Source organism: Carassius carassius, chromosome 4 (genome assembly GCF_963082965.1).
Source record: "Carassius carassius chromosome 4, fCarCar2.1, whole genome shotgun sequence".
NCBI classification, from domain to species: domain Eukaryota; kingdom Metazoa; phylum Chordata; class Actinopteri; order Cypriniformes; family Cyprinidae; genus Carassius; species Carassius carassius.
The window spans coordinates 4,880,009-4,894,777 of record NC_081758.1 but is presented as its reverse complement, the minus strand read 5'-3'; the positions used below and the strand labels follow the sequence as shown (position 1 = coordinate 4,894,777).

The 14,769-nt window shown below is 36.1% G+C and overlaps 1 protein-coding gene across 1 annotated transcript in view; it reads left to right on the top strand.

Moving 5' to 3' along the window:
* The window catches only part of LOC132132808 (BMP/retinoic acid-inducible neural-specific protein 1-like), a 193,685-nt gene that overhangs the window by 170,436 nt on the left and 8,480 nt on the right, over positions 1 to 14,769 (top strand). The window contains exons 6-7 of the mRNA XM_059545339.1: positions 952 to 1,188; positions 13,714 to 13,936. Coding sequence (XP_059401322.1) covers positions 952 to 1,188; positions 13,714 to 13,936 — 460 coding nt within the window. The remainder of the gene's footprint in view (positions 1 to 951; positions 1,189 to 13,713; positions 13,937 to 14,769) is intronic.

Genomic DNA, 14,769 nt, shown 5'->3' with positions numbered 1-14,769 from the left:
ACCCCATGGCCATCCAAAGCGCTTTACAAGTTGCCTCATATTCACGGCGATGTGTCAGCCATGCAAGGCACCATCCAGCTCGTCAGGAGCAGCTGGGGTTAGCTGGCTTGCTCAAGGACACCTCGACACTTGGTCAGGTGGAGCCGGGGATTGAACCACCAACCTTCCGGTTTGTAGACAACCTGCATGAACCACTGAGCCACTGCCGCCCAGTATGTTTAAGAGAGTAATGCAGTTTCTGGCACAAAAGCCCCCATGTAACTCAATAGCTATTTATATATATATATATATATATATATATATATATATATATATATATAAAGAATCTGGAAAAAAAATGCAACATAATTAGGTGAAATAAATCAAATGGATTTCATATTCAAGACCCTAGGTGTTTTGTTTGGTGGTTTACAGGCTTAAGCCATAGTTTCTGTGATGTCGTGGTACATGATTTGAGGAATCATTCACATAAGTTTATTACGTGCTGTAGTGCTGCTATTGCATTTAAGACCAGAATACATTCAGACCCCCACTCAAACACTCTCACACACAGAGGATATTATGACAGCCCTGGTAAATAAGCCGAAGCCGATCACGACAGAATGCATCAATCACTCCTCCGTTTTCTTCCATTATGTAAAGTCCTCCCACTCCAAGGGGACAGTTCAAAGTCAAGTGGACCTCTGGCAAAACTTTCACCACAGACTTACTGCTCTCCGACAGCATGATTCACTGTCACTGTCATCTGTGTATTCTGAGCTCACCAACTGTAAATGCTCTACATAGGATCCACACACAGGTCCGTATCAGGTGTTCGTATCCAGAGCCGGCCGACGCACCGCTTAATGTGAAATCAAGTTCTGTCGCGTGCTATCTGCAGCACTTGTGAAATCAATAATATCTTTGGATCTCTGCAATGACTATAACATTGATTCTCTTTGCCTTTTTCAGGTTTACAGGTAATTTTCCCTGAGTACCTGCAGGAGAAGTTTGTCCAGTCGGCACTCAGCTACATCATGTGCAACGGAGAGGGAGAATATGTCTGCCAGAACAGTCAGTGCATCTGTCAGTGTGCCGATGAGTTTCCACACTGCAACTGTCCCACCACTGACCTCCAGATCATGGAGAACACGGTCATCGGCATGGCAGAGACTTGGGAAGCATCTTACAATGACTTTGAGAACTCAGGTAACACTAGGGTGGCCATTACTATAGCACCATAAAGAGCACTTTGCAGGATTTGTAAAGCCAGGATAAAATTTGCATTCTTATATTTATCCAATAAATGCAATCAGAATAAGAAGTATAAATAAATAAATACAAATCAATCTTTGCATTATAGAAGTGGCAGAGAAACTGCATCTGAAGAGGCATTTATATGCATTTGCACAGACTGTTTAATGCAGCTCAGAGATGTCATGAATGCATTTACACTTCAGTTACAATTACATACAGTCGTGGCCAAAATTTTTGAGAATTACATAAATATTGGAAATTGGAAAAGTTGCTGCTTAAGTTTTTATAATAGCAATTTGCATAAACTCCAGAATGTTATGAAGAGTGATCAGATGAATTGCATAGTCCTTCTTTGCCATGAAAATTAACTTTCCACTGCATTTCATTGCTGTCATTAAAGGAACTGCTGAGATCATTTCAGTAATCGTCTTGTTAACTCAGGTGAGAATGTTGACGAGCACAAGGCTGGAGATCATTATGTCAGGCTGATTGGGTTAGAATGGCAGACTTGACATGTTAAAAGGAGGGTGATGCTTGAAATCATTGTTCTTCCATTGTTAACCATGGTGACCTGCAAAGAAACGCGTGCAGCCATCATTGCATTGCATAAAAATGGCTTCACAGGCAAGGATATTGTGGCTACTAAGATTTCACCTAAATCAACAATTTATAGGATCATCAAGAACTTCAAGGAAAGAGGTTCAATTCTTGTTCAATTCTTGTAAAGAAGGCTTCAGGGCGTCCAAGAAAGTCCAGCAAGCGCCAGGATCGTCTCCTAAAGAGGATTCAGCTGCGGGATCGGAGTGCCACCAGTGCATAGCTTGCTCAGGAATGGCAGCAGGCAGGTGTGAGCGCATCTGCATGCACAGTGAGTCCAAGACTTCTGGAAAATGACCTGGTGTCAAGAAGGGCAGCAAAGAAGCCACTTCTCTCCAAAAAAAAAATCAGGGACAGATTGATCTTCTGCAGAAAGTATAGTGAATGGACTGCTGAGGACTGGGGCAAAGTCATATTCTCCGATGAAGCCCCTTTCCGATTGTTTGGGGCATCTGGAAAAAGGCTTGTCCAGAGAAGAAAAGGTGAGCGCTACCATCAGTCCTGTGTCATGCCAACAGTAAAACATCCTGACACCATTCATGTGTGGGGTTGCTTCTCATCCAAGGGAGTGGGCTCACTCACAATTCCGCCCAAAAACACAGCCATGAATAAAGAATGGTACCAAAACACCCTCCAACAGCAACTTCTTCCAACAATACAACAACAGTTTGGTGAAGATCAATGCATTTCCCAGCACGATGGAGCACCGTGCCATAAGGCAAAAGTGATAACTAAGTGGCTCGGGGACCAGAATGTTGAAATTTTGGGTCCATGGCCTGGAAACTCCCCAGATCTTAAACCCATTGAGAACTTGTGGTCAATCCTCAAGAGGCGGGTGGACAAACAAAAACCCACTAATTCTGACAAACTCCAAGAAGTGATTATGAAAGAATGGGTTGCTATCAGTCAGGATTTGGCCCAGAAGTTGATTGAGAGCATGCCCAGTCGAATTGCAGAGGTCCTGAAAAAGAAGTGCCAACACTGCAAATACTGACTCTTTGCATAAATGTCATGTAATTGTCGATAAAAGCCTTTGAAACGTTTGAAGTGCTTGTAATTATATTTCAGTACATCACAGAAACAACTGAAACAAAGATCTAAAAGCAGTTTAGCAGCAAACTTTTTGAAAACTAATATTTATGTAATTCTCAAAAATTTTGGCCACGACTGTACATACTGGTAGGGGATTAATGTGTTAAATAATAAATAGTAATAAAAAAAGAAAAATATATAATGCATACAGAACTATGATGATACCTTTAATATGAAACTATAACCACCAGTAGGATGCGACAATCACTGTCTTATTGATTAAGTCATTCAGCAGATTCATTCAAAATGTTATCATTCAGGAATGAAGCAAGTGACTTGCTGATTTCAGAACCATGTACTAGTACACTGCTTATGTTATTTATGCCACGGAAAAAATTGAAAGGTTAGCATATTATTATGCAGTTTTGAATTGAGCAGCTGTTTTTTTATGAATGGCATATTGAATCATTTACTCAACCGATTTGTTCATTAAAGCAGAATCATTTAGCAACGAAACACCACTGTGCAATGACAGTGAAATTTTAAATGTCACTTAATATTAACTTTAACTTAACAGTAATATGTTAATTTATGTATTATATTTCATAGTTTAAAGTATAGTATATATTAAAAAATATATATGTATCTTTTTTTTTTTTTTTGGTGAAAATATTCCGTCAAAACCCTAGTTGTAAATTGAGTCTGCTTGCAAAATGCCAAAAATATGACAGCATTAGCCGGCAAGTTCGCTTGTCAGGTCTGTCAGCAAGTCTGGTCTGGAGCTAATTTTACAATCCATTGTCAAATATGACAGTTTCATCACGCCACACATCATGACTAATAAGTAGACCCTGTGACAGTGAGCATTGAGTCAGGTGTTGTAATCAGATCGATTCCCACAACGCTCTAACCGCTGTACACTTCCACGGCTGCGCTAATTGGGCTAAGTGACGTTTGAAGTCATCTGCATTGATTTTACTTGAATTAAACAGAAGATGTCTGTTTGTTCATTCAATATAGGAGCTGCTCTCAGCTGTTCTCTAGGCATGTATTTAGCACTCGTTTTTGCTGAGAGAAGATCATTTTATTGTTTGCATTCAGTCAACAAATCAGAAATGTAAGGACTTCATGTTGACAAATGATGCAGCAATGTTTTGGTTTCCAAAAAAGTTTTTATTGCTAAACTAACTAAATAAATAAAATGTGTTAATATTGTACAAGTATATGACTTTGTACATGGACATTGATTATTTTAATGGCTTTATGTGTGTATAATAACAAAATATGTAAATCGATTAATATAATATATGCATCCATTATAGCTTAGACTTATAATGCAAAAATGCAATTGGGTGACAAACGGCTGAATATTAAAGTAAGCCAAGTTACTGAATCTAGGCTGTCCTTGGCCAGTTGAGCACAAGAGAGTATATGCTTTAAATTTAATTAATCAGCTGGTTATATTCTCTGAGTCTATAAATCGAGTCTGTTGTCGATTTCTGTGAGCCAACTTGTGCTGAAAACTCTGCATAGGACTAGCATGCTAACTTCTCTCTTTGAGCCAATCTGCAGTAAAGCAAGCATGAATAATTCAGCACCCCACAATGCTTTCTATGGGAGTAGAAGTGCTTCTTGCGGTTTATTGTAACAGTCAATTTCACCCCACTGCCTGAACTCAAATCACACGCCACGAGCGAAAGCTCTGCTCCATTCCCGCTCCCAAAAGATGGATTTGCAGAAAGGCTGTGCAGCTTCATTAATGAATCTTATGTTCCTACCAACTATTTTTCTGAAATCAGAGCCTCACTGTATTCCAAACATGGCAATATGTTTATCCTATTTAGATTTTGTGTCAGTTTAAGAGAAAGAGCAAAAAAATGTAAATCAAACATTGTGCAGTGGTAGGATTTTTATTACTTGTTATTTTGTTTTATGTTTTATTTTATGTTATTATAAAAAAAAAAAATCAACTATAAAATTGTTCTGACCAATTTTTTTTTATATTTTTACTCAAAAATTGCTAATAAATTACACAATTTATTAGAAAGAAACAGCAACACATTGGCTTAAACATGAAATTCTGAAGGGGAAAAAATATATTATTTTTTTCCTCCTTACATTCATAAAGTTTCAGTAACATTTTGTTGTGTGTGTGTGTGTGTGTGTGTGTGTGTGTGTGTGTATATATATATATATATATATATATATATATATATATATATATATATACATTATCATTATCATTATCATTATTATCATTATAATTATCATTATTATTTCAGTTTAAGTTAAGTTATTAAAAGTTAAACTAAACTAAAATGAGATGTGTCAATTTGGCAACTAGCTGAAGCTGAATGTTAAATATTAATTTTCAAATATTTTAATGCATTTTTATTTATTTATTTTTTAATTAATTTTAAAGTTTTTATTTTTATTTATTTGTTTTTTATATAATTACTCTAAAGCTTTTGGTATATTTAGTATTTAATATATCATGTTAAGCTAAATGGAAATGAGAAATCTTTGGCAAAAAGATTAAATAAAATAAGTTTACTTTTTCTTATTTTTAATTTTTTTAATTCAGTTTACGTAAATTTTATTTCAAGTAAATCTTTTCTCTCTTAATTTCTTTATTTCTTTATTGCATGATTTTATTATTAGTTAACTATAATAACCCAGAGTACAAGTATTTTTTGGTTCCCTGAGGCAGAACACTGCAAGTAAATGAAAAAGATGGGTCTGTTTAGCTTTCATACTATGCTTAAAGGGTTAGTTCGCCCAGTTTGCAAAATTATGTCATTAATAACTTACCCTCATGTTGTTCCAAACCCGTGAGACCACCGTTTATCTTTGGAACACAGTTTAAGATATTTTAGATTTAGTCCGAGAGCTCTGTCCCTCCATTGAAACTGTGTGTACGGTCTACTGTCCATGTCCAGAAAGGTAAGAAAAACATCTTCAAAGTAGTCCATGTGACATCAGAGGGTCAGTTAGAATTTTTTGAAGCATCCAAAATACATTTTGGTTCAAAAATAGCAAAAACTACGACTTTATTCAGCATTGTCTTCTCTTCCGTGTCTGTTATAAGACAGTTCAAAACAAAGCAGTTTGTGATATCCGGTTCGCCAACGAATCATTCAATGTAACCGGATATTTTTGAACCAGTTCACCAAATCGAACTGAATCGTTTTAAACTGTTCGCGTCTCCAATACGCATTAATCCACAAATGACTACTGTGTTTTGAAGATAAATGGAGGTCTCACGGGTTTGGAATGACATGAGGGTGAGTTATGAATGACATAATTTTCATTTTTGGGTGAACTATCCCTTTAACCCTGGTTTAACATTTTCAGTCTTGAAAGTTCAGTTAATAACAATCATCTGATGATGACTATTACAGTATATAACAGTAAAATAGTTGTGTAAAGGTTCTCTGAATGTCATCGACCTTAAAGGGTTGTTCTATTGAGATCACATTTAATGCAGCTCACACGCCGACAGACATTTTTCACCTTGCTGATCAAATATTTCTGAACAAAAAACATAAAGCAGAAATATGTTACTCCCCAAGGTGATTGCTCAATATCCACCTTATGAGCACGCTAACTTATATATTATTAAGAGGTAATAAAAGGTCCAAATAAAACCAGACACTGCGATATATTTATATAGAGCAGGGGACACTGAAATTGAGTCTGTGAACCTCAAGGTCAATGCAATATTCCTCTGGACGGGCCCGCGGAGAAGACGCTCGAGCACCAAATGATGCATGAACAGATGAATCTTCTGAAATGTCAAGCTGATCAATTAGGGTGGTGATAATTGCTTGAATGTGTTAATAAAGCCTTCATTTAATGACAATACATTCTTAAATCATCTCCTAACCCATCATTTTGAGGTGTGACTGAATATGATCATCACCGTTTTGTAAGATATAAACTGTCAGCTTGTTTGGATAAGTCCACCCATAACAGGGCAGAGAATTAGGAAGCCCCCTGGATTTTTAGTGCAAACATTTAGTGATCCAATTGTTGAGAGTAGTTACACAGGATAAGAGTCAAAGGCTCCTGTCATGGCCTGTGAAACTGCTGAAATTCTATATTTTTTAAATACCAGTAGTGATATAGACAATTTAATGTAAAATATATACAGCAGTCAAATGTTGGTAAAGAATGAGATTTTTATTTAATTAAATGAATAAATAAGTGTAAGGATTCATTAAATTGATCAAAATTGACATAACCAGTAAAGATATGTATAATGTTACAAAAGTAAAAAATAAAAAATAAAAAAATAAATGGTACAATAATACAAATAATATTAGTAATTGGCATGAATCATATATTTGATTGAGAAAAAAATCAAATAAAATTATATATATATATATATATATATATATATATATATATATAATAATCTACTAGGGTTTACAGAGAATGGTCCCGAAAAGACAAATATCCAGTGAGTGGCAGTTGTGTGAATGAAGATTTCTGGTAGATGTCAAAGGTCAGAGGAGAATGGGCAGACTGGTTGGAAGATAATAGAAAGGCAACAGTAACTAAAAAAAAAAAAAAAAACACTCATTACAACCAAGGTATGCAGAATTCCATCTCTGAATGTACAACACGTAGAAAACCCTGAAGCAGATTGGCTACAGCAGCAGAAGACCACACCGGGTGCTGCTCCTGTCAGCTATGAACAGGAAACAGAGGCTACAATTCACACGGGCTCACCAAAATTGGACAACAGAAGATTGGAAAAACGTTGCCTGGTCTGATGAGTCTCAATTTCTGCTGCGACACTCAGATGGTAGGGTCAGAATTCGGTGTAAAGAACATGAAAGAATGGATCCATCCTGCCTTGTCTCAACGGTTCAGTCGGGTGGTGATGGTGTAATGGTGTGTGGGATATTTTCTTGTTACACTTTGGACAGCTTAGTACCAATTGGGCATTGTTTAAATGCCACAGCCTACCTGAGTATTGTTGCTGACCATGTCCGTCCCTTTATGACTACAGTGTACCATCTTCTGATGACTACTTTCAGCAGGATAATGCACCATGTCACAAAGCTCAAATAATCTCAGACTGGTTTCTTCTGGTTACAATGAGTACACTTTACTCAAATGGCCTCCACAGTCACCAGATCTCAATCCAATATAGCAGCTTTGGGATGTGCTGAAACGGGAGATTCGCATAAATATAAAATTGTAATCGCATAAATCTAAAGCAACTGCATGATGCTATCATGCCAATATGGACCAAAATCTCTGAGAAATATGTCCAACATACTGTTGAATCTATGAAGAATTAAGGCAGTTCTGAAGGCAAAAGGGGGTCCAACCCAATACTAGCAAGGTGTACCTAATAAAGTGTCCAGTAAATGTGTATATACACTGAACAAAATTATAAACGCAACACTTTTGTTTTTGCCCAAATGTTTCATTTTTTTTTTTTTTTTTTTTTGATTTACCTAAGGCACACCTGTGCAATTATCAAACTGTCTAATCAGCATCTTGATATGCCACACCTGCGAGGTGGATGGATTATCTCGGCAAAGGAGAAGTGCTCACTAACACAGATTTAGACAGATTTGTGAACAATAGTTGAGATAAATATGCATTTTGTGTACATAGAAAATGTCTTAGATCTTTGAGTTCAGCTCATAAGAAATGGGGGTAAAAACAAAATGTCGCATTTATAATTTTGTTCAGTGTATATACACACACTTTTAAGTTTTAATTTATGTGTCTGTGCGGTTTTTTTTTTGGGGGGGGGGGTTCTTTTTTTAATATAAAGACATTTATAATTTTATAAAAGAGATATATATATATATATATATATATATATATATATATATATATATATATATATATATATATATATATATATATATATATATATATATATATCAAGTTTTCCTTTCGCTGTGGAGTGTTGCAAGCTGTTTGTGCATAGAAAAGATCCCTAAAGATGCAAAGACTAAAGTCTCAATCCCAAAGAGATATTCTTTATAAAAGTTAAGACTCGTCCATGCCCTCTCGTTTAAACATGCCCCCACATATCTATGTCACTGTGTGGGAAGATTTGCATAACACTGCCAAAATGTTCACGCAAAGAAAGGCAGCGTACATTTTATTCTTGCTGAAATATTGTTGCTGCCGCCGCCATGTCATGGAGAAACAGTGTTTTGTTGTGAAAGCGAAACTGCTTTGTTTGGCCTTCCAAAAGAGTGCACAACTAGAAATCAGTGGTTAAGTTGTATTTACAATGTTTCTGAACAGTTCAAAACAAATATTTGTGTGTGTGCAATGCATTTAACGGAGAACTGTTTCCTGAACCTACAATGCTGGCTGTTCTGACTCACAACCTGTAAATATGTTTTCATATTTAAAGAATTTGCCACTGATGATTAAAACAAGAGTTTTGAGCAGTGTAGAGTAGCGCTTGTTGTGTGTCGTTTCCCTGATCACAAACATAGACAAAAGGTTTTATTTTTATGCGGCGCGATACGTAACGCAACATAAAAGGACAGTATAAGTCTTTATAATCAGTAATTATGTCCCCACTGGATGCTACAAATGCCTCTTTTGTAATGGGTTTTATTGATTTTGTCTCATCGTGCCAGGACACAGTATGTTAAGGGGTGTAACTTTCCATCACACGCTTAAAGGGACTCGGCCAATCACAATGCACTGGATAACTGGCCAATCATAGCACACCTCATGGTGAGCTTTGTAAAAATCAACTTGTTTCAGAGGGGAAACGATAATGTACAGTATGTGGAAAATAATTTGTTTTTTGAACGTTAAACCACAAACTCATTACACCAAATTACACGCATTACACCAAATACACAAGATAATGTTCTTTTTAGCAACATCATATGACCCCTTTAACTAGCAAAAACTGTTTTTCACATTGATAATAATAAGAGCCATTATTAGTAATGATCATCAAATCATATTAGAATGATTTATGAAGGATTATGTGACAGTGAAGACAAGAGTAATGATGCTAAAAATGCAGCTTTGATCACAGGAATAAATTATGTTCTGCAATATATTCAAATAGAAAACATTACATTTTATATTGTAATAATATTTCATAATATTGCAATTTTTACTGTATTTTTAGACAAAGAAATGTAATCTTTATGATCTTAAAAGAATCTTCTTTCAAAAACATAAAAAAGCTTATTATTCAAAACTTTTGACCTGTAGTGCACATTAAGGCACTCATTACTGCATTGTATTAAGTAGAGTACAGACCATTCAAAGAGTTTTCTTTATTTTCATGACTATGAAAATTGTAGATTCACACTGAAGGCATCAAAACTATGAATTAACTCATGTGGAATTATATATGGAATTATATACATAACAAAAAAGTGTGAAACAACTGAAAATGTCATATTGTAGGTTCTTCAAAGAAGCCACCTTTAGCTTTGATTACTGCTTTGCACACTCTTGGCATTCTCTTGATGAGCTTCAAGAGGTAGTCACCTGAAATGGTCTTCCAACAGTCTTGAAGGAGTTCCCCGAGAGATGCTTAGCACTTGATGGCCCTTTTGCCTTCAGTCTGCGGTCCAGCTCACCCCTAAACCATCTCGATTGGGTTCAGGTCTGGTGACTGTGGAGGCCAGGTCATCTGGCGCAGCACCCCATCACTCTCCTTCTTGGTCAAATAGCCCTTGATGCCTTCAGTGTTACTCTACAATTGTCATAGTCATGAAAATAAAGAAAACTCTTTGAATGAGAAGGTGTGTCCAAACTTTTGGTCTGTACTGTATATACAGTATATAAAAAAGCAAAAACTAGTTTCCCTTTATATACACCCCCGCATCAAAGTGGTTATAGGTCGAGACAATTTCCATTGGGAGAATTCAAAATGAGCCTGAAGTATTGAAAGTCCTGCTTTACATTTAATGGAGCCAATTACATTTACTATTGAACAGACATTCACATGAGCTTCTTTGTGTATCTGAGCTGAAGAAGAATTGATGATACCATTATTTATGTCTCCACCTATTCAAGAAAATGAGCTGTATTTGCCTGACTAGAAATAGCTGTTCGAGAGTGTTACTGAATATGATCTGAGTGAACTGACTGGACATTTAGGGTTTAGTGCAGACACCTGTGGCTATGAGGCCATCTTATAATGAAATACAATACAATTTTAAAACACTTTAAAACATTATATTGGCAAGTAATCATTGTTAATATTTCATTTTTGCGTGAACAAAGAAGGTGCATTTGTATAATTTTATGAAATTTAAAATGTCAAAAAGTAGACTTAATAATAATAATAATAATACATTTGCATTTATGACAAAAGAGCTGTAAAAAATAAATAATTTGAGTAATATAAGTACACATACAGTTAAAGGGGTCATATGATGCAATTTAATTTTTTCCTTTCTCTTTGGAGTGTTACAAGCTCTTGGTGCATAAAGAAGATCTGTAAAGTTGCAAAGACTAAAGTCTCCAACCCAAAGAGATATTGTTTATAAAAGTTAAGAGTCGTCCAAGCCCTCCTTCAACGCCTCATTTAAACACGCCCCCACATGTCTATGTCACGGTGTGGGTAGATTTGCATAACGCAGCCCAAATGTTCATGCAAAGAAAGAAGGTGCAACCTTTCATTCTTGCTGTTGCCGCCATCGCCATGTTTTGGAGACACTGTTTCATTGTGAAAGTGAAAATACTTTGTCTGGCCTCCCAAAAGAGGACACAACTAGAAATCAGTAGTTAAGTTGTATTTACAGCACTGTTCCAGAACAGTTCAACTCAAATATTCAGTTGTGTACTGTGCATTTTATGGACGACTGTTTCCAGATCGTGGGAGAAGACAACAATGCCATCTGTTCTGACTCACAGACTGTAAGGACATTTACACATGTAAAGGATTTGCCACTGATGATGCTTAGAAGATAGCAGACACTTATAATGAGTGTTTCCAAAAATAAAAAAATAAATAAAAAATAAATAAATATATATATATATATATATATATATATATAGAGAGAGAGAGAGAGAGAGAGAGAGAGAGAGAGAGAGAAATAATTGCTTTAATTTGCCAAAGTTTAAAAGCTCAGTCTGTATAAAAGTGGTTTGCAAAAACAGAGAATGCCAGCAAATTCAAGTTTTATTCTGCTTATATTCTGCACAATATATTATGTGTGTATTACTACCTGAATGGAAGGATACTAGTCACAATCATCCCACACTTTCCACTACTTGTATATATAGTAATACTGTTAGGGTATAATTCACATGAGCTTTGTTGCAAATAAATCCAATATGCACCAGGATTTTTGCCAATAGGCAAGAGTTTGGCTTGAAAGATAGTGACCGAAGTATAAAGCAGAGTTGCATGATTATACAATTATAGACAATTATATTAAAACTTTAGTAAAAACATTAGAACGTTTACTAAAAACGTTCATGGTTTAATCTCACATCTAGCACTGCATAACATAATTTGATTGAAATAGAAAATGAATATGCACCCACTGAAAATTGATTTTATATATATATATATATATATATATATATATATATATATATATATATATATATATATATATATATATATACTGTACACACACACACACAAATACAAACACATAAGGACATGTGTTAAAAGATGCATATGTAAAAAAAAAAATGCCCACAACAGAAAATACGACAGTCTTTGTATCATTACAGCTATTCTTTGCATGTGTATGTGTGTGCATGTGTTTTTGATTCCTTCTTGCCACATAATTGTTATCAAGTAATACACCAGTAAACACAGGTGCTCTGTAGACAGTCATGTGTTATTGTGTCAGGGCCTGCAATGCTTACTGCATTCAGATGTCACACATTTTAATAGCATATCTGACACATCAAAGGAAACAAGCAGGTGGATTTGTTAAACAACATGACAGCATGTTTAGACCATTATATTAACATTCCCAATATGACCGTGCTGCAGATATTTAAATGTTCCATCAACCAACCTCGGCTACACTCAAACAGACACATTTGCTGTATGTGCCGTGGGCTACAGGCATGCTTATACTGTATATACTTATGCTGGTTGACATGACTTTGTCATATGATTCTCTTATGGAATATGACATATCTTTTGTTTAAAGCATTGGTGTCCAATCTGTAGGGTTGAAGCTGAAATCTGCGAAGAGCTGGATTGGCCACACATGGTTTAAAGTCAACATGAAGAAGTCTTTATTATTTCTATTAAATCATGTTTTCCACAGGATTTTGTGAGACTCTGGGGTGGACCTTGGTACACTTTAACGTTTTAAAGTTAAATGCATTTTACAGTTAAATATATATATATAATTTTTTATATAATAATGTCTTTTTTTTTTTTTTGACTGATGTTTCCCAAGCCAATCATACTGTTAGTTAAAGTTAAGCTATTAAAGTGAACTAATAGTCAAATGGCTCTTTAGTCAATGTTTTAGTCTACTGATGTAGGTCAGGCAGCCTTTCTAAACTCTCGTTGGAAATCATGTTTCACTTCAAAATTTGACACATAGCGTAAGTAAAAGGGATAGTGTATGGCTTTGCATCATGACCTTAAAAGACATTGAACGATTTGAAAGATATAACATGGGAATTGTTTTGACTGTATGCATCAAACTCTGAAGGCTCTCTAGATAATAGTGTTGACACAGTGTTTGTGGTTAAAATCAATCATTGTCCGTAAAAGTCAATACTTTTCACCATCACTCTTAACAGGTTTCACACACAATGGATTCCAAGTATCAATATGTGGTTTATGTGGATATGCGTTTGCCCTCTGCTGTATGAGCACATATCTTTCTCTCTTTCTCACCTTAGATGAGTTTAAGTCGTTTCTTAAACGTCTGCCCCCGACACACTTTCTGCCTGTGAGCAGCGTGCACCTGCTGTGGGGCAGCGACTGGGACCTTCAGAACCGCTATCGGCTCTTGCAGAGTTCACTGGAGGCCCAAAGACTGAAGATCCAGCGCACGGCCCGGAAACTCTTCGGTCTGAGCATTCGCTGTCACCACAACCCCAACCACCAGATGCCCAGAGAGAGGTGAGACCTAAAGTTAATTTGCAGAATAATACAGCAGGAATATAGGATTGTATTCCAAGAACTGACCTCAGTAGATATGAACGGAACACTCTTAAAAAAAATAAAAAAACATTATTATATTTTTATGACATAGGCTACGCGGACCTAAACTCTCGAGATGAGACTTGTGATGAATAAAATGTTACTGCATAAATACACAATTGTGATCGAGAATAAGAAGCTGACATCTGATTTCTTCAAGCGGTCAGATTTACCATGGTAACGTTAATGCCTAGCGTGCATAGTCTTTTGCATCGCTTAGAAATATTTCTGCCTGTGATAATAATCCACATCGGATCAAGTTTAAATTTCAAACACTCGCTTAGACTGAAAGTGAGTTTTGAGCTCAAATTATTTTAAAAGATTTTTAATGCTGGTGTTATAGCTGTTAGCTTTATGAAATGATCCGCGGCGCTGACGCTCTCCAGACGCGGAGAAACTCCACCATTGTTCATGACCACTCCTCTAGCCCCAGCTTGGCCCAAGGTTTTCAACCCTGGCCGTTGACGCCAAACGAAGCACCGACGAGGCAAGATTAAACACTGGAAGTGACAGTGGAAACGCGACTGGCCCTGGCACGCACTCGACCGACAGTGGAAATGCGGCTATTGATACCAATTTTGCCATAACTGGCTGAACTTCCTGTCTACCATTTTGATTCAAATTCACTTTTTCGAACTCCTCCTAGACCGTCTGATTTTCACCAAATTTAACTCGGATCATCTTCAGACCAAGCTAGCAAAAAGATTTTGTGTTGAAATACGAAACTGTTTTCAGTTAGCACATCAACAAAT